This window comes from Pelodiscus sinensis, chromosome 5 (genome assembly GCF_052426305.1).
Source record: "Pelodiscus sinensis isolate ZL-2025 chromosome 5, ASM5242630v1, whole genome shotgun sequence".
In the NCBI taxonomy this organism is placed as follows: Eukaryota; Metazoa; Chordata; order Testudines; family Trionychidae; genus Pelodiscus; species Pelodiscus sinensis.
In genome coordinates this window covers 17,389,082-17,409,749 of record NC_143056.1, presented here as the reverse complement: position 1 = coordinate 17,409,749, position 20,668 = coordinate 17,389,082, and the positions used below count along the sequence as shown (strand labels likewise).

The following is a 20,668-nucleotide window of genomic DNA, read 5'->3' as shown; positions in this document are numbered from 1 at the left end:
AGACTTTTTTCTTTTCCCATCCCTTTATTGTTGACAAAGAGCGAGTGTAGACACTGCTGTTTGTTTTGTTGACAGAACTGTCTTCTGCCAGTATCCCACAGTGCTCTGCTCAGAGTATCCCTGATGGCTCTACTCAGTGTTTTGATCTCTGCTGCCCTGTAGGCATGCACCCTTCCTCCCCTGTCCCCACAGCTTTGAAAGAGGAAGGGGAAATCTCTGACAGCTGAGTGAGTTGCTCCAATTGGGTAACAGACAAAAAGCAAATCATTGGAATGCTCCTGTTCTGCCCTGCATTAGGAACCGAGTCACAGGCAGGCTGCTGCTGCTGCAGGGGGAGGGCCAGAGAGACTTGCTGTGTTGCTCTGACATTCCTCAGCAAGGAGAGCTCAGACAGCTACTCACAGTACTGCTCCCAGCAGCTGAGAATGCTGTGGTAGAACTCACAGGGAATTCCAAGAAGCATAAGGATCAGCTCAGACGTCACACAATACCGCTCTATGGGATGCTTACTCACATTGCTTTGCTCCATCTGTCCACCGTGTAATAGCAATGTGGCTATGAAATGTTCACAATGGGAGGCAGAAAACCCAGTTTTACCAGTTTTCTCTTTTGGCCACTTTTGGTGATGAAAGTGCTGTCAACATGCAAACCTTCCCCGTGTAGACATAGCCCAAGTCTGTTAGAGGCACCAGTGAATCTTACAAAAACAAATGATCTGAAAAGCTAGATTAAAATCTTCACAGCAGAATGCCAGAAATGTTGATAGTCAACTCTGTTCTATTCCTATGCAAACTAGCCCCTATCCAGTCAAACATGCTTAGTATTCAGGCACTCCTGATGACAGTGCTATTGTAACCATTTCAATAATAGGATATTAAGGAGATGGTGGGAAGAGAGAATTTTACTGGACCAATTTTTGTTGGTGAGAGACTTTTGGGCTTGTGCTGAGCTCTTCTTCAGGTTTGGGAAAATATTCAGTGTGTCACAGCCAAATACAAGATTGAACAGTTTAGCAAAAATAATTAGCACATATTCTAGGAGACCATTCTATTTTTAAAATCCTTGTGGGTCTCTCTTTTGGGTTATTCGGCATGTTTGCACACCCCCACGTGGCCCGTCCAACCAAGCATGTCAAGTCCAGTGAGCAGTCCTGAACATATTTAATCTTTAAAAGGTTCCCATGAAATGAGGGTAGGAGACAGTTGGGATAAGAAATAGGAGTAAAAATGAAAGTCAGCACGAGGGACAGAACCTCATGGAATAGTTGGCAATGTATTTTGTTTTCCAATATTAGCAAAAATATTTAGCACAATGTCCAACAGCTAGCCTAGCAATTTGTGGGATTTTGTCTAGTGGTTTGCCTAAGGCAAAAAGTACTTTTTCATTGGATTTTGGTCATTTCCCGTTCTAGGACAGAAACAGCCACAGAGAAAGTTCTCTCAAAAACATAGTCTTTATATTCAAATCAGACAGTCACATCTACCATGAATGCTGTTCCTTCTTTAACAAAGTTGAGGTCTGGTTTTCGCAGTCCTTGTTTAGTGGTGAGTAAAAATTGGGGCCCTTGGTAAATCTCTCATTTGAGTTCTCGAGCCTCTCTCTTCAGAATGTCACAGAGTCTGTTATGACGTTGTATGTGGGCTCCTTGAACTGCAGACACTGACCCAGGATACAAGGGTGAGGCAGTGTCTATACTTCATTGTTTTGTTGTTTTTTCCACATCCCAAATATTCTCTGGTGGGGTATACATTTGATCACATCTTGAGAGCAGTCAGAAACAGACATTCAGAGAACCCATAGTAGAACCGGAGCCATTGATTATGGATTGAGTTGTTCTGAAAGCATTCAGTTGGTATTGAAGGTTTTTCCACTGGGAGAATTCGTAGTTTTCCAGTTGCATAGTGTTGCATAACATGTTTTTGGTGCTGGTTTTTCCCATTCAGTCAAGAGTTCCAGAACATGCTGGGGTAACTTGTAATCAATGAAGATTAGGTCTGTTATTCTGGGGATCTCATCAATTTCTCCCCCAGCAGCCACCCAAAGATTTTCAAACTCTTTTTCTATATTGTTAGCTAATGTAATGTGTTTTATTGCTTTTATCTTCACAGTGTGCAGTTGTGCAACCACCTTGTTTGGACTGATGGACTGAGGCTGATAAGCCTTGCTACTCCCAAGTCACCATTTCTGGATCTGGCATAGATGAAGCTGTTGAGTGTTGTTTGGTAAATGGAGCCATTGTTTGACAGCACTTCTGATGTGATCATCAAGGGAAGAAAGGACACTTTCTGCAATCTGCAAGTAGATGATCCTAGGCACTGTGAAAGTGTTAAACAGTACAAGTTTGTGAAGCTTTGAGAGGAGGCTTGCTGATTCTTTTTAGCCAAGTGTCTAGCTTTTCATACAGTGCCGATTTTGAGAACCGGATACATGGGTCTGCCTTAAGATTCAGCTATTTCTCTGCCTCACCTGAAATGATCATATTCAAACCTTCTTGATTGATTTCCCAAGCCTCACAATTTTTGACAGTGTAAGAGTCATGGGTTGGGTATAGATAAAAATCCATGGCATTTTTTAGCTTGTACTATAAGCCCCAAAAGCTGGCAAAAGGCTTTCACTACATCAATGCTGGCCTTTGTGCCTTATGTATCACTCAGCATTACTAAGTCAACCCCAAAAGCTAGAGTTATCTGCTTTGATCCAGAAGTGAATCCCAGGACAGCTTTCTCTAATGTTGAGATTAGAGAAGCAAGTGCTAAACTTAATAGCAGTGGAAACATAGGGTCTCCTTGTTTGACACCAACTTTTATATTGATGGCTGGAGTGAGTTCTTGCCCAACCTCCATACGTATCTAGATATTACTACAGCCTGTCTCCGACTTACGAAACGGTTACAGACCAAGCAATTGGTCATAACTGTTTGTTCGTAAGTCGGACCCCATTGAGTTACACGCAACCTCGTTGTTCGTAAGTGCGGATCACGTTCGTAACTCAGGGTCCGCCATTTACGACACTTTTGGTCGTAACTGCGAACAGTTGTAAGTTGACCGTTCGCAACTCGGGGACCAGCTGTACAGGTTTTGTCGGAAGAGGCAATGCAAATGAAGCGCTGATTAGCTCACGTTTCATTTGTGTTGCCTCTTCCAACAAAACACATAGCGTAAACATAGCCTAGGAGTCCCTTTTGAGTTCAATAATATTATGGTCCAGGCCCCTTTCTTGTAATACCCACGTAATGTGGTCATTGGATACTGAATCGAATGCTTTCAAGATATCAATAAATACAACTCCCAGTGGTCTTTTTTTTCCTGTTTGGCTTGTTTCACTATGGTTTGGAGTACCTTCAGGTTTTCAGAACACGTTGGTGCTGCTATAAATCCTCTTTAGTGTGTATTTAAGGAACACACTTTGGCCAATCTGCTGGTAATTATTCTTGAGAAAAGCCTCAGCACAATTGATCCAGTTTCCCAGATCTTTTAGGGCTTCTGTGTCCATTGTTTTAGGGATCAGCATTGGTTGACATGCTTTGATACCATCAGGAATTATGCCTGTAATCAGCAGGTGTAAAGTTCCACTAGTTTAAGGCCATCTGGGTCTACCAAGCACAGGTGTCTTAGACTGATCTCATCAGGACCAGGCACAGAGTTCTTATTCATTCCTTGGATATTCTTGATTACCTGTGTCTTACTTGATTTACAGTGGTAAATGTGTTATTGGCATTGGTGAAAGATTTGAATTGTCCGGGGCCTTCAAAAAGTGTTTCTATTTCCCATTTGTCTTTATATGCTTGATGGACTTCAGCCGGAGGGACTTGGCACTGCAGGCATTCTGCCATCAAGGATTATGGAGGCGAGTTTGCATCTCAGTATTAAAAAGATGCAGGTATCTTTTCTAAGTGCCTGTATGCGCTGCCCCTTTCTTCATCCAAGATTTTCCTTTTCTGTTTTTGGTAACCTATGCTCTTATATTCCTTCTATTTTGTGGTTCAGGGTCTCTAGTTAGAAAGGAAGTCAAAATGCCAATTGCTGAATCTTCAACAATTGATCTCATATTGGGGTTTCCTGCAACCCAAGCTCTCATGATTCACAAGTCAAATTCTGCTTTTCCCAAAGATTCCAAGGTATCGACTCTGCCCAGTAGACTCTGACACCTTTCACATATAGGTATTCTTAAGGCCAATAATGATGGGTATTGTATCAGTCTCTCTCTTCAGGTACTCACATATGGTGTCAGATCTTTCCTTATGGCTTTTTCCTTGAAGACTCAGATGTCTTCTGTTATTACTTACCTGTTCAGCAGTTTGTTTTCATTTGTTCAGCAATTAATTTGTTCATATTCTTTTCACCTGAATTTCCTCCCCCCCCCCCAAGATCCCTGAGTAGACCTTCTTCCTCTGTTATCCAGCAGCTTTTATGCTTACCACATTGTGAGTTGGGCTTCAGCTGGCTGTGAGGCATTCTGCATTATGAACCTCTGGATGCAGAATTCTTTTATGTTGAGTGAGGCCAATTTTTGTTTCAAATCTCATTGGGCATGTGTTACAAAACCAGTGACTTGTTGGTTCTTGTGATACTTCCCCTTTGCATTTGGGAATGTGGCATAAGATGCTATGCACTTTTGGCTCTGTTAGCTGACAACGGGAGCATTGGAATTCCACGTATTTTCCACCATGATATCGCTGAGGGTGGAGGCTTAAAGCACTCAGCTTACCAACATGTTCATCACAGAAGGAACATGCTGGATTATCATTTGGAAGTTTGATTATCCTGAACAAGAGAAAAAGTGATGTTCACTGGTACCTTCCATTTCAGGTTTGGTGCAGTGGTAGATTCAGCTAGTGAATCTGAGTCCTCATCTTTTTCATCTAACTTGAATCGTGAGTTATCAAATTCATCACCTTCTATGTACCCATTATGTGTTGGTTCTTGATGCATTGAGGGATTCAACACATCTACAAAGTTTTTATTGGTTATAATTCTAGTGAAGATTGGCAGGAATACAGCAGTCTTGCTCTGCAGAGCTCCCAGGCTAATGCCACCTTCACTCCAGTTCACTATCTGTGAGGTGTGTAGGGATACCAGCCTGTCTGTAGGTAACACTTCTTGGTGCATTTGGGAAGGTTACTGGGTCTATGAAAATAGCAGTGCTGATAGGTGGGTTTCTTACATGTACAGAGTTCCATTGCTGAAGCCAATTACAGCATCCAGGAATTTCATGCTTGTAGGGGCAAGGTTTCTGAGAATTTAATGGAGAGGTGAATGGTGATTAAGTTGTAGTAAAAAAAATCTGAGGGAGTTTATCATCTGTACAAAGGATGAAAATACTGTCCATGTATCTAACACACATCGCTTGCAAATGCTCTACAAGACCAATTATCTTGGAACTAGCCTCAAAAAATGACTAACTGGACTAGAGAACAAACAATTAACAGATTTACATTAACAAAAAAGATGAAAAATTATGGAGACATGGACAAACTAGACTAGTCTAAGATAGACAGAATACCAGTAACAAAAACAACCTTGTGTTTACACTGACTTGAATGGAAATTTCTGGGGAAATCTAGAAATGGCCCTTCCAGGTGCAATGGTAACAGTTCACCAAATCTCTTCATAAACATATATTATTTTCAAGTTTCTGCTAAGTACTCAGAACCAGCTCTTTAAAGCTATTTAGGCATTACTGTGCTCAGCATTGCAATGCCCATCTTATTTTGGAGTTTAAGTCTCATTTTCAAAAAAGAGTTAGGGATTTAGGAGCCTAAATCCAAAGTGCAGCAATGCTTAAATACCCTAAGCCAAGGCCCAAACTTTTAAAGGTAACAGACATGCAATATTACATGTTAAAACCCAACATTTTAAAGTAAATTTTAATGAAGTCAAAATGAAATAAGATACATGTATCTTTTAAAAGATCATCTCTATAAATGCATAGATTAGCCAAAACATGTAACACTTGTCTTAGCAAGAAAGACTCTGTACATTAAACTATGTGCAATTGCATAATAGAAAATATTCAGTTAACAGAACATGCTTGTCAAGATGCTTAGTACAGCTATGCTATATTTAATATAATCTGTGCACTTACATATTTGACAAGTCCTATACATAAAACTGTTCTATTTGTACAGAATGCTTTTGCATCTTCCCTGCATCTGTAACTTAAGTTGTAAGAATAACAAGCATTCTTGAAAAAGCTAGCCCTTTAAGCAAAGACATCAGCAACTTCCACCTGAAGACAGAAAAATAAAAATCAATCAAAGATGTTTAAATATCAAAGCAATCTAAGGGGCGATGTACAAAGTTAAAAAGAGGTAGGTAGTAGGTACCCTGCTCTGCTGAAGCCCCTCTGTTTGCCTTTTGAATGTATGGGGAGATGCCTCATTTGTTTTCATTCCTAAAACTAATCCACTTACCCTTTGAATTCCTCCAGAAAGCAGACATCGTATGCAAGTATCCATCTGGACATCATTAGATTTAGGAAGGAGTCATCACTAACCATGTTGTGGTACATACCAATTGCAACTTAAAACTAGATTTTATTTTCAATGATTTCACCATAGTAAAAAAAGAGAAAGGTTACAGCATTTGTATCCAGTTTAATAAGGATTACCTGTTGTGTCATCTAATTTGTAATGATGCAAATATTTTCTAATCTACAAATTTTTAAATATTCAAGCTCTCTAAAGTAACTTTTCAATCCAGCTAAATTGTACCAATTTAATTTGCAAGTTTCCATGTGGTCCTTCATCTAGCTAGTTTTTTGATACAAAGTCACTGTCAGTTTGGAATTATGAAGCAATGTTTTACTACTAAGCAAATAAAGATAATCTCATATTCAAATTTAATTAAAAAAGTTTCAAGTTTACTGAAAGCTCACATACAAATGGGATGATATGACACAAATTTGAGTTAAAATATGCATCCATCTACTGTGGTGGCAAATCTTAGCCATACAATGTTGGTTTTTCAACCAGCTATTTCAAAAGCACTTAAATTATTAAAATTCTAAATTGAACACAGGCATCAGCTAGACATACTAGAAACAGGAGTATTTATATTTGAAAGTAAGTTTCATGGAAGTGAGGAATTGGAATATACTCAATCTCTAACTAGAGATTTGAGAATCACACGACAAACAGGTTAGATCATCTGTGGGAAGACAAAAAGGTATGCTAAATGCCAAGATGTTTGTTTCCCCCCATCCCACGGTACTCAGTCTCTTGATACACCAAGAAAAACTTAACTATCTGCAATCGCTTCTCCCCACACAGCCAATACCAAAAGGTTCCAGGAATGAAGTCTCTTTTCTCTCTCCCTTTCCTATCATGTAGGATTCTCTTTCTAGCACCAGTGTACCAAGGTAAAATTTGCTCATTTTATAGTAAAATTGTATACCATATTTGATCCACCCCATCCCCAAAAGTGTTTAGGGACAAGATTAATTACACACACTCTAAAACGAATGTGTAAGTCCTTAAAGAAAGCAAATACTAACCCACACTATATTTGTTGATCAAAAATAAATTGACAAAAGACAGTGGGACATACTAATTTAGACAAGACAGTGGAGGACGCTATCGGAGATGTGAAGGCCTCTAGTAACACTTTTTGTAGTAATTAGCACAAGACAGTTCTCATATCAACAGTTATTTGAAGGTAGATCCCAGTGATAAAACAATTCACTTGATGACATTTACATATAAATACACATAAATAAAAACCTATATAATTTATGTCTGAAATTAACAAAAATGTGATTTGAACTGAATTAATGTAATTGCATTTAGCTGTATGTGCAGCTTCATCAGAGCTTTTCCCTCTAATGATACTCAAGTGGTGTACAGTTATGCTTTTTACAATTCTTAGTTTAGTAAAGTACTACTCTATAAAAACAGAATCATAAAAACAGCACTTACATTTTAATGTAATGTATAAAACTGTATATTTACATTTACACACATTTTACTGAACTACATAAGGTAGTTCATGGTATAAAACAAATCCCTTCTTGAAAGTCTTTCAAAAATACATCAACTGCAAATATTTATGATTAAAAGTTACTAAATTAGCAGCTGACAGGACATTTGTAGTAAAAATATATTTTAGGAAAATAGTTGGAAAAATCTAAACACTGATAAACACTTTAAAACTATATTTAAACAGAAAATATTAGCAAAAACAGACAAAATCTAGTAGGATAATGATAACTATTGCATATTGCTCTTCAAGAGCCCTGTGAAAACTACTGGCAGAACAGAGGAAGTGAACAGGGAAGAAATTAAATGATGGTAGGAATTAATTGTTGGTCCAGAACCCGGAGGTAAAGGAGAACCCAGGCTCTCTCTGTTGCCTCTTACTGGGGAGGGAGAAAGAAAGAAAGATAAGGGGGGGGGGGGGGGGGAGGAGAAAAAAAAAAAAGCACGCGCAATCCTCTCACCAAACATACATCCCCTTCAAAGGCTAGAAAAGTTAAGCAAAAAAGCCCAATTCTGAAAGCCTCGGGCTCTAACTTAAAACCATTTAGAGTATGTATTTACAGTTCAATAGACAAACCAGAATGACACTACAAATTGCATGCTAACTTCAAAAGTTAACATTTTGCAATATGAAGTGCTTTATACATATAAATTTTATATAAAACACACGTGCAGTTGTGATAGTTTATTCTATCTGAAAAATTGTTTCCACAAGTTCTGTTTCCTTAAGGATCTGTCTTCTGTATACTTAACAGTTTCAAGATTCAACAAGGATCTCCACAATATGCTCAAGCTCATTAAGATCAGATTTACAGTTAGAATTAGAATTTGTGGATGTCTGAGAAGGAAATGTTTCAAGTACATCACAGTGTCCCATTTTTGTGTTGCTCATCATTCCTGTTAACACTGTATCAAGGTCATAATAAGAATTGTCAACTTCTGAAAAGAGATCTTCAACCGTATTAGGATTTTTATTCTCTAATGTCTCAAATATTTGATCTAATGACTTTTGAAAGTTTCCTCTATTTTCTTGTGGATTCTCCATTTCCCACATATTATTTGGCAGGTTTCTTGGAGCTTGTGCTGAAGTAACTGTTGGCATAATTTCTGAATGATCTTGTGAATGAGGCTCCTCATAGTCTTTAGTGAACGTACTATAGACTGGAACAAGCTTTCCTTCAGCTTGTTCCTTGGATGAACGGCAAAGGATATCTGTTGAAACCAGACGATCTAGAGAAGTCTGTCCTGCACTTTGTGTATTTATCATCTGCCAAGTCCCATCCTGGGTCATTTCCTCTTGAATTTGCCGTACCGTATTGGCTATAAGTACCGAACGACAAAGATTAGGCTCAACAAGCATGTGGCATAGTTGAAGTTTCACCAAAGACATATCTAAAAGTGACTGCCGCTGAAGGTTATATGAAGGGATAGCTTTAAAACCAGCCAGAGTTCCCTCAATATCTTCTTCGCCATCAAAACATTTTCTCTTCAATCCTCGCACAAACATTGTGTCCTGTGAAGGAAAAAAAAAAGTTCTGTAGCACAATCCAGTGCCCTAATAAGTTAGACACTGCAGAAATAAAACTACAGTAAAAACTTTAGAATATTTCATTAAACACAAGAATGATCATACTAGGCTTGCTTTAGCAGTATGGATAGTAAAACACAATGGACAATTTTACAGCAACATACCTATACAGGAAAGTCTTTCAAACTATGACTAGTAAGTCAATAATTGCTTTATGTTCAGAAAGGTGAGCATTAGCTAGCTACTGGTCTGGTAAGTAGGGATGTTAGATAGCAATTAACTAAATATTCATGTAACCACACAAAATACTATTGGTTTCATGACTATTCAATAGTCCCTGGGGGCGGGAATGACAGCCAGTGCACTCCTGGCTCTACTCTTGGGAAGCCCCCTGCCACCCTGTGCTGTTGCCTTGTGTTGGCTGGCAGCAGCCTCTGCCCACAGTGAGAGTGGGCCTGCCAGGGACAAAGGCTGTTCCATGGTAGCTTCCCCTGCCAGATGATGCGTGTGGTCAATAAAATTAACTAATCAGCCTATGCTTATTGGTTAAATGTGTACTTGACTACGTGTTGACATCCTACTGGTAAGCATACAATTCTACATCTACAGTAGAAGTTTTCTCGGCAAAATATGCTAATGAGGGACTCATTATCAGGAGTCACTATCTCGTTTGCATATTTTCTGCCTGTTTTTGTGCAAAACCAAGCAGTGTGGACGTTTTCTTTGCGCAAAACCCCCCTTTCCTGCAAAATCGGTATACCCTAACAAATATTGGCAGAAAATATGCAAATGAGATCATGACTCATGCAAATGAGTCCCTCATTAGCATATGTTTTGCTGAGAAAACTCAGTGTAAATGTAGCCCAAGTGTTTTCTGAATTTAACTAATATTGACTGTATCTTAGGGCTCTATATGCCACAAAGTAATCTGTTGGATGTTTATTGAAATTCAAGGCCAATTTAATTTTTTTCTTAGATGCCCCCTAATTCCTTTATAGTTTCCTTTCTTAAATTCTCCTCAGACAGAAGTCTTAGTATGCCTAGACTTAAAAAAAAAAAAAAAAATTAAACAGATTCATGGAAAATAGGCCCATCAAGATCACTGGGAAGCAACTCCAGGCTCTGGGTGTCCCTAAACCTAACAGAAACTAGGAATTGATGATGGGGACTGATCACTCAAAATTAACCTGTTCTTTCCATAGCCTCTGAAACATCTGGCACTATCCAACAAGATACTGAGCTATATGAGCCATTGGTCTTACCGAGTATAGTTTAAGTCTGACACTTTTCTTTCTTTTTTTTTTTTTGAAGGGAGGGGCTAACTAAAACCTAAATAATTCAAAATGAAAAATTCTAAATGAATCTTCCCTCACTCCATAACATTTTCAGTTTTATTCTCTGCTTCCCTTAATACACCTTTATCTCTCATTTTATATTTTGCACAATAAATGTTGGATTAGTCAGATGTTTTTATATTAGTTCACCTTCATTCCCCCCCCGGAGTAAGTAGCGCAAAATCCAACACACGACAAGGTAAATTGTTCCTTCCAACATGTTAGACTATATTTGTCTACACTGACTTGAACCTGCCATTCTGTCCCCTAGTTTTATTAAGGGCTTCTAAATTCCCTTATACTTTTTCAGTGAACTTTGTATTGTGTCACCTAAGAGTTCATCCCTCTTTAAGATTCCATAAGGAATCAAGATACAGTAAAACGCAGATGGTCCGGCACCATCAGGAACCCGGAAGTGCTCCGGGCAGCCAGACCATTGGAGCTGCTCTGCCCGCGGCTTCCTGGAATCAGCCGCTGATCAGTATCAGCAGCGGCTGACTTGGGGATACCTGGGGCAGAGAAGCTGGGGTGCTGCCGGGTTGGTCCAGTAGCACCGAGGAGTGGCGCTGCGGGACCAACCCGGCAGCACCCCAGCTGCTCTGCTCCAGGCGTCCCCAAGAGTACCTGGGGTGCTGCCGGGTTGGTCTCGCAGCGCGAGGGGCGGCGCTACCGGACCAACCCCGCAGCACTCCAGCTGTTCTGCTGCAGGTGTCCCCGATTCAGCCGTTGCTGAAACGGACCAGCAGCAGCTGAATCAGGGACGCCTGGGGCAAAGCCGGACTCTCGGAAGGGGGGGGCCATGAGGGGTCTGGGGTGGCATCCCCCTACCCCACCCCAGACTCCTCATTGCCCTCCCTTCCGATAGTCCGGCAATCTGATAATCCGGCACCCCCTGGGTCCTAAAGGTGCCAGATTATCAGAAGTTTACTGTACTTGCCCTGGTAATTGTGATTCTCAAACCAATGTCCATATGGACCTACACTCTTGAAGTATCCCTGTTAATGGGATTCTGGACAATTCTAGAAAGCAGCGTCCATCAGAGCTAGTCACCCCAAGCTTATGTGATTAATATCACCTTGATTCAGCATTTCCTGGTTTATGATGTTGTTTTTTACTTTAACTGTAATGTCCTCATAAAGGAATATGGAAACTTTTTGCCCCGTTTGAGACTGCACAACACAACTGGTTTAAAAGTTTTACTTAAGAAGTTACATACCAGTAACTGCGTTTGATGTAATCCTTCCTCTTCTCCCATGCTACAGAACAAGATTCCATACAGCACGTGTTATAGCTCCACCTACCAGGCAGCAGAACAGTCAGTCAGTCAATTACAGGAGGTACCCAGCAGAACTCCATCTGTTTTCTATTTCAGGTACTTAGGCGCCGTTACTTTTCTGATCACCTCACAAACTTTAATGCATTATCCTTATAACATATCTGCGAGTCGAGGTAGTACTATTATCTCCATTGTACAGAGTTTGAGCAAACAGGCTAAGTAACTCACCTAAAGTCACACAAAGTCGGTGGCAAGGCGGGGATTTAAACCTCGGGTCTCCTAAATCCTAAACTAATACATTACTTGCCGCACCGTTCTTCCTTTTTTAGCCACCGAAACAGTAGACTAAGTATTTAACAGTCATTTGGGATATTGAAATATACATAAAGAGGGGAGAAAAGAATCTCTTCAACAGAAGGAAAAACATGCAGTATAGTCCCATTTACCTGAAACAGTATTAACCAAACCTTCATATTATTCAAATCCTTTCATTCATCCCCCTGTATCTAATGTAGGGGGAGAAGGAAGAGATTTAGATAATGCGGAGCTTGGGTTAACAGAGACCCCCAGTAAGGGCTGCAAAAGCTATGAGAAAGCTACCCCGCCACTGAATGGTGGTGCTGCAACAGCAGCAGAGGGAGCTCTTTTCAGGCCTGCTGTTATGGGACTGAGCAAGTGGGTGTGAGAAGGATTGGGACAGCAGAGCTTCAGGACTCCCTACTGTAAACAGGGCAAATGTCACCTGATCCCTACAGGCACAAGGAAGGTAGCACTCTAAGCAGGGCAGGGCAGAGCAAAGTCCTGCTCTGGGATTTCTGCTCTGCCCTGCGCCTGCAAAGATTGTGTCACTGGCTATTGCAACACAGGAAACCCTTTACAGCCTTGCCATCAGTGGAGCGAGCTGGTAAGAGCAGAAATCCTCAGCCAGGAGTGCAAGAAGCTGGCTCCTCCCCTATTAGCTGAGTTCCCAATTATCAGAATCAAAGCTATGTGCCTTATGTAATTTGGCTAATCAGGGTATAGGGTATTGATTTTGTCACTTCTTCCATCCTACATGAAAATTACATAAAGCAAATGTAAGTGGGGAGCTGTAAAACTGAGGTGTTTCCCCCACAGCAGCAAAAAGAACTCAGATTAAAATGTGCTTTTCAAGGCGATAGATTTGCTGGCAATAAATGTAGGAGAAATGTGTTGCTCATAAAAATAGACTTGAAAAACAAATTTGGGTCTAAATGAAGTTTGATAGACCTCTTAACATATTTACTATGAATGTCTCCTGAAATAGAGTTACCGGATCAGGCAGAAAATAGCTAGTTCATTTGAAATTCCAAAAGCTTCAAAGCTAAATATGAAAATAACTCAAATTTTTGTCTAAAAACTTCTGTCATAAAAAAAGACTTCAATTAAATAAGGGGAGAGGCATTTTCCCAATAATGCTATTGTTAACCAATCGTACCCTTAAGGAGAATATGTTCAAGAATGCACCTAGACTATATGATAGACTGTCTTGATTTTAAGAGAATTCAGGCTAGTAAAGATCAAGCAACGTTAAAAAGTTGCAGATATGAGAATACGTAACTATGATATGTTTTCTGCTTTACATATTTGACCATTTTGGAAAATAAAACCCTACTTCACAAAACAGTTACTATTACTTGCCAAAACAGAATGAAACAGGAATGCTTGCTGAAGAGAACATGAACCTTCAATAAAAGGACCGAGAGGAGGATTCATCAGATCCAGAAACTACTACAGGGTGGTGCCTCCTGCTCGCTGCACTAGCCAACCTCCTTCTCCCAGGGTAGAGAGCCCTGGCTCTTCCCCTGGCCACTGGGAAGGCCACGCTGAGGTGTGGCAGCCCTGGCTCTCCCTGCTCCAGCCGCTGGGGGGTAGAGTGGGCTCCAGACCTAGGCTGGTCTGGCTCCCTCCTTCCGGCCGCCAGGGGATTGGGCTGGGCTGAGGCTGGCCTAGCTCTCTCCTTCTGGCTACCGGAGAAGCTTGGGGGCGGGTGGGTGGGGACTGGACTACACAGAGACTGCAGCTGGCCCACCTCTCTTCCTATGGCCAGCAGGGGGGTGGGTGGGTCAGGTGGGAGCCAGCCAGCCTCTGGCAGGGAGGGAGAAGGAAGGCTGCGCAAGAGCTGAGCCCAACTCTTCCCAGCCCCCGACCATCACAGATGAGTGGGAGGGTGGCTGCCAGAGGGATATCCAGCCCTGGTTCAGAGGCTAGGGCACCTCCTGCAGGATGATCCTTAGTCCAGTCCTCTCCACTGCATTGGGCTCTGCCCCCCCCCCCCTTCTCGCCGCCGGCCCCTCTCCCTCTGACAGAGATTTTAACTCCAGGAAGCCTGCCATGTGACGGCTGCCAGAGGCACTTCCAGCCTTGGCCCTAGTTCAGGGGTCAGGGTGCCTCCTAGGTAAGTTCAGGGGCCAAGTGCCCACCAGTCTTGTGCCCTCCCCCCCCCACCCTCAGTAGGTCTCTCTAACAGCCCTCCTGCCCTCTGCCATGGGCCTCACTGCCCCCTGCTGCAGATGGAGCTTTTTTAATCCCCCTACAGCAGGCCTCTCTGCTGGCCCCCTGGAATTTTCCTCCCCCCACCAGAAGCAGCAGTGCTACCGCTCCTATTAAGGATTGGGAGCCAACGGTTGCAGACCCCTGCTGGGTTAGCAGCAGGGAGGAGGGACGAACGGAAGTGGTGGGGCAGCTGAGGGGGGAAGGGGCTGTGGGACACAGGATGACATGATGATGTCACTGTCGTCCTACAGGAAAACTTTTTAAAATAATATACAGTAGACTTCCGATAATTCGGCACCTTTGGGACCCAGGGGGAGCCAGATTATCAGATATGCCAGAGTATCAGGGGGTACTCTGGCAGGGGGCTGTGATGGGTCTGCCAGGACCCGCACTGCGACCTCCTGGGTGTGTGTGTGTGTGTGGAGGGGGGAGTGAAGGGTCAGCGGGGAACGGCGCAGCGAGGGGCGAACCCTCCATCGTTTTGCAAAGAGGCGGGGGAAGCCCCGCGCAGCCGCGGGCGACAGGCCAGCTGGGGCTGCAAGCAGCAGCGGAGGAGAGGGGGCGAGGTGAGGGGCGGCGCTGCGGGACCAACCTGGCAGCACCCCAGCTGCTCTGCTCCACCGCTTTCCCAAGTCTGCCACCGCTTGCAGGCAGGCAGCAAATGGTGGCAGCAGACTTGGGGAAGGGGCGGAGCAGAGCAGCTGGAGTGCTGTCGGGTTGGCCCTGCAGCGCTGCCTCTCACCTTGCCCCCTCTCCTCCCCTGCCGCTTCTCCAGCTGGCCTGTAGCAGGCGGCTGTGCATGGCTTCCCCCACCTCCCTGCAAAACGGTGGAGGGTTTGCCCCTCGCTGCTGCCGTCCCCCTCCCCGGCCGGACGCAGTGCAGGTCCAACAGACCCGTCACAGGGGTATAGTCCCCTTCTCCTCTCCTCCCCTTCTCTTTCTCGGCTCGTGAGCGCACGTGGGGCTCACAGGAGCACCAATTGTCCGGCTGGCTGGAGCACTTCTGGGTTCCAGTTGGTGCCGGACTATCAGGAGTGCCAGACCACTGTTTACCAGACAATTGGAGTTTTACGGTACATAGGAAAGGACAAAGTGATACTGCAGAGATGGACAGTTTCAGCCTAGTCAAACTGCAACTTCAGTAATACATACTAAAGATGAAAGCGACTACTCGAGTAGTCGACTACCTGATAAATTTAGATTTATCAGGTAGTTGAGTCACTACTACTCACGTTCCCCCACCTTTGCTGCCTCTGTATCAGAGGGAGGGGAGGGAAGGAAGTAGGACCCAGTGCTGGGGGGAACCCCAGCTGTCCCAGGGCCACCCCAGTTCATGTCATCCTGCTGTGGCTCTGCGGCAGGCTCTTACTACATTGAAGATGCAGAACTGCAGTGGTCCTGGAGCTGGCACAAGTTGGGACTGCTTGGTCCCGGCTCATACTGCCCCCCGGGAGCAATTTACATTTAAACTACAGAGCCACAGAGGCAGTAGCGAGCACTCCCCTCCCCCCCAATTGACCAATCCAGTAGTCAGGGGAATAACTTAATTAACTGCCACTTAACATCTCTAATACTCACAGGGAAAAATAGTTAGCCAATGCAAAGCAATGATAAACTTGACCTGTTGCATGTAATTTTAGGTCATTCCCAGGAACAATTATTTTTGCTCCTGAGAACCAATAGGTTCTCTTTGTATCCTCTTATTAAGCAGAGTCCTATTTTTCATAGTTATAGGGTAGCAAAGCCTACTATAGATTTGCCCACTGACATAAAATTAGGGTTTGGGGGCACAAATTGCAATTAAAAAAACCTGAGTTTTTAACCTCTTGCTTTTAAAAAAAAAAAAAAATTAAAAAGATCTTGCTGTTTTTCCTGCATCTGCACACAAACCATAGCTACGAACAGGCATTCATAGCAAAAGAGTGTTAACTCTGAAGTGTATGGACATATCTACACTACAAACTTAAATCAACCTACAACCCCCAGAGTGACCACACTAGCCTCCTGTCAGTGGTAAGTGTCCTCACCAAGAGCACTCCCACTGACTAAAGAGACTCCACAGAGCTCCCCTACTGGGTACCCAGCTGCCCCTGGACTTCTTGCCTCCCCAATTCCCAGCTGGTGATGTGGGTGGGGTGAGGAGAGAGCTACCTGGGACTTCATCTCTGGCAGAGAAATCCGAACCTAGAGTCCAGTTGGCTGCTTTGCTCCTGGTGAGGAGTCAAGCGTCCTGTAGGAAGCCAGGAGCAGTCTGTGCAGCCAGGCTTGCTGCACAGACCAAGCAGCTAGAACTCTGGGGGGAGAGGGCAGGGCAGGGCAGGGCAGAGAAGCAAGAAACCCAGCAGGAGCTTAGGTGGCAGCCCAGTTTGGAATGAAGACCTAGGGGTGAGAGTGACAAGACTACATGTCACCCTCCCTACACTGACATAAGCTTTGCAACTCTCATGGAGGTCAAAGCGGTGGTGTACATTTGTATTGGTGGGACCAAGGCTGCACTTAAATAGTTAGATTGACATAAACTGCCTTATGTTGCCCTGTGTAGTGTAGATCGGGGTTCATAATTGTAAATCTTGTTTCTCTGCTGATCACCAAAATAGAGCAATTCAACAAGTGTACTTGGTCCACTGCTGTTGGACAGTGACAAACGAGGAGAGGTCAAGTTGCTGTCTGTTTAGAAGCTAGAAAGTTGAAGTCCCCTGCCCCCAACAATTTCAAGTAAACATTAACCTCATCTAAAATGGGGAAGCACAATTTCATCCTTTCGTGAGCACTCTACATGAGTGCCAAAGCCCAAACTGTTCCGTTTTCCTGTGTGCCAAAAGCCCCTTGATTTGGTAGTTAATCTCCTTTAGCTACTACAATTCAGAGGCGCCACTACAAAAAATTGCAGCACATGGGCATCTGAAAGCTGGAAGAACAGATTGAATTCAATAGAAAAATAAGTAGTTTGACGAGCACATTTAATTTACAATTACTTGAATGGGGCACAGATCTTCAAATTTGCTGTAGAAGCCTTGCCACAGAATTTTAGGTACCTATTTTGCAAAACTATAAATGGCAGCGCACACCAGACAACATTTCTGAAATACAATAGCAAAGCAGAGCCTGGGTTTGGGGGGGGGGGGGGAGCAGCCCTTACCACCAGGGTGGCAACAGCGCCAGGGGGTCACCCCCATCAATACAGGGCGGGGGCAGGAGAGTACAGGGCAGTGAGGAAGGGGACAAGATACAGAGACGATGCAGTGGACAGAGGAAAGGTGCCAGCGTGGTGATGGAGCAGGAAACGCGCAGAGGTGCGTAGGTGGGGGGGGGGGGTTAGCCCCCCCGATTACAACTATCCCCCACAGGGGCAGGGCAGCGACCCCTCCCCTCCGAGGCAGGACTAGGGCTGGCAGGAGTCTCTCCCAGGAGCACACACGGTACGTGGCGGCGGTGGCAGACGACGGGGAGGGGGAGCGTACGGGAGGAGCTGCGGCCGGCGGGGTTCAGGCGCTGGGGGGCGGCGGGCGCGTGGGGGGTTGCGGGCCAGGGGGCACTGGGGGAGGGCCGCACGCCGGGAGGGGCAGCGAGCGCTGGGCGGGAAGCGGGGAGGGGGCGCGAAAGGGAACAGCGAGCTCAGGCTGCAGGAGGCGCCCCCCGAGAGGCGGCCTAGCCCGCTCCCAGGAGACCCTGGGCGGTGGCGGCAGCAGCTGCTCGTCGCCCCTCTCTGCTCTGGGACCCCGGGGAGGGGGATCCGCCGCCATTTTGAATCCGCTCCCCACCGCGGGCTCTTCCCCGCCCAGCCGCTTCCAGACCGGTGCCCCTGTTTCGCTGCCGCGGACTAAGAGACGATCCCCGGGGGGAGGGGGGGCAGCTAATCCCGGGACCGCGGAGCGCTTCGGCCCGACCCCACTCACCTCCTCGGCGCCTCCCGACCTGCGCCCGGCTCCCGCCTCACCGACTGCTCCGCGCCTGAGAGAAGGGGCGGGACCAAGCACCCCCGCCAGCCCCGCCTCTTCCCCGCCCGCCATCTTATTGTCAAAGCCCACAAAGAAACGGTCGTTTGCCCCCTCCCTACCCGGCCTGCCATTGGGCGATGCTTCCACCATGTAGCCACGCCCACAGCGAAATCTTGGTCGTCATTGGCTGTCTCCTGACCGTAAAGCACCACCCACACGGCATCCACCCTTCCATTGGATGACGGGTTACCATGGTGCTCAGCCCCACCCCACCCCCCTCCAACGTACGACTGGTTGAGGGGTTACCATAGAGCCCATACCCGCCCCTTAGCTGTCATTGGCTGAGGAAAAGAGCGAGGTGGAGTTTAACGTTCAAATAGCTGCCAATGGGCTAGGCGGGCCCCCTGCCTCTGCCTATTGATGTGACCAGGATCCTGGCCACACTGGCTCCAAAGCCAGCACGAGTGGGGCCTGCCCGAGAGCAGCCCGGGCTCTCTCCTCCCTGCTGCCCCGTGGTGGCAAAGGAGCCCCCCCCCCTTACCCAGGACCCTGCCCTACTGCTGCATGGGCTCCTCCTGCACATCATGGCTGGGCACCATGTGCCCTCAGCTCCCAGCTTGAAATCTAGTGCATGGCACATGCTTGGCTTTTCCCTTAACAGCAACACCTCTGCTGCCTGCAGGCAGAACCCCAAGGGACCATCCCCACAGCCTTAGGGGGGTCAGACTATGGCTCAGCCTGCTCAGTTTCCTGTTCTGGCAGTAGCTGTTGCTAAATGCTTCAGAGGGAATGAATAGACCAGGGCAATTATTGAGTGATCCTTCTACACTGCAGGCTTCTTGCCCCAGAACTCTTTTGCAAAAGTCTGCCGCAAGAGCACATCCGCAGTGATGTGCTTTTGCACCAAGAGCGTTTTGTGGATGTTCTCTTACCCAAGAAAGCTCTGATGGCCATTTTAGCCATAGGGGTTTCTTGCACAAGAAAACCCTATTGCTCATCTGTACTGCCTTCTTGCGCAAGAGGGCTTATTCTTTGTGGGGAGAAGAGTAACTCTTGCACAAGAAGCCCTCTGTTCTGATGCTTTACTGTAAATTTACTTGCGCAAGAATGTGCGTGCAGTGTAGACGCTCCGCTAGTTTTCGCACAAGAACGGCTGTTCTTGTGAAAGAAGCCTGCAGTGTAGATGTAGCCCTCCAGTTTTAGCTTCTAGCATAGGGTTGCCAGGTGTTTGGTTGTCAGCTGGAATGCCTAGTCAAAAATAGGGATATGATAGTATAAGGCAGATGTGGGGAACCTCAGGCCCCGATGCAGCCCCCACTGCTCAGTTCCCTTCCCCCTAGTATTGGGAAACCTGTGCTGGCTCTTCAGCCCCCCTGCCGTCCCATTGCAGGGCTGGAAGCACACAAAATCTACTAGGCTGGGCCTCCCTAGGCTCTGGTGTGCAATGGAAAGGTGGGGAATGTCTCTCTCCTCATTTGGGGCTGTGTCAGTGAGGGGTTTTTGTTTATTTTGCTTTTGTCGTGTGTGGCCCCCTGACCAAAAAAAGTTCCCCTCCCCTGTGAACAGTTAACTAATGATCTTGGTTTTATCAGTTAACCTGTACTGTTACACACAGCCCCTTCCCCAGAAGCGTGGAGGGTGGGGAGCCAGATTTTAAGCAAGCTTCCTGTGAGCACAGGCTTCTGGGAAGCTGCCTCTCTCTCTTTCTCCCCCCCGCCCGCCTCTGATAGAGAGGTTGCAGCACAGGTGGGAGCCAATACACGTAGGAAGGCTGATTTTAAGCTGGCTCCTTGTAGATTACCAGCAACCAAAGAGCCACTCCTTTCCATTCTCCCCCCATGCTGCTGCCTCTGATACAAGGATGTGATCATGTAAACATGCAACTGATACCTTGGGCCCACTGACTAGATTGTTAAAAGTATGATTGGTGGTGCAGTGGGTCAAAGGCAAGCTCTCTGCCTGCCTTGGCTCTGTGCAGCTCCAGGAAGGAGCCCCCTCCTCTGAGCAATGCGAGCCAGGGATTACTGGGAAGCCTGCATTTACCATGGTAGTGGGAGCTGGAGCAACCCTGCAGCCTACTTTGCTCTACCCCAGTGCCCTCTC

At 45.4% G+C, this 20,668-nt stretch overlaps 1 protein-coding gene and 1 long non-coding RNA gene across 2 annotated transcripts in view; one reads left to right on the top strand and one right to left on the bottom strand.

Moving 5' to 3' along the window:
• Positions 1–5,839: 5,839 nt before the first annotated feature.
• Positions 5,840–18,669, bottom strand: CDCA4 (cell division cycle associated 4). The gene is made up of 3 exons (XM_075926427.2): positions 18,524–18,669; positions 12,054–12,134; positions 5,840–9,488 (listed from the first exon to the last, which is right to left on the bottom strand). Exons 2-3 carry the CDS (start codon positions 12,090–12,092, stop codon positions 8,733–8,735), a joined length of 795 nt encoding a protein of 264 aa, XP_075782542.1. The 5' UTR covers positions 12,093–12,134; positions 18,524–18,669; the 3' UTR covers positions 5,840–8,732.
• LOC102453109 (uncharacterized) overlaps positions 17,826–20,668 on the top strand; it is a 57,029-nt gene continuing 54,186 nt past the window's right edge. The window contains exon 1 of the long non-coding RNA XR_331314.5: positions 17,826–18,046. This is a non-coding gene — a long non-coding RNA (uncharacterized LOC102453109). The remainder of the gene's footprint in view (positions 18,047–20,668) is intronic.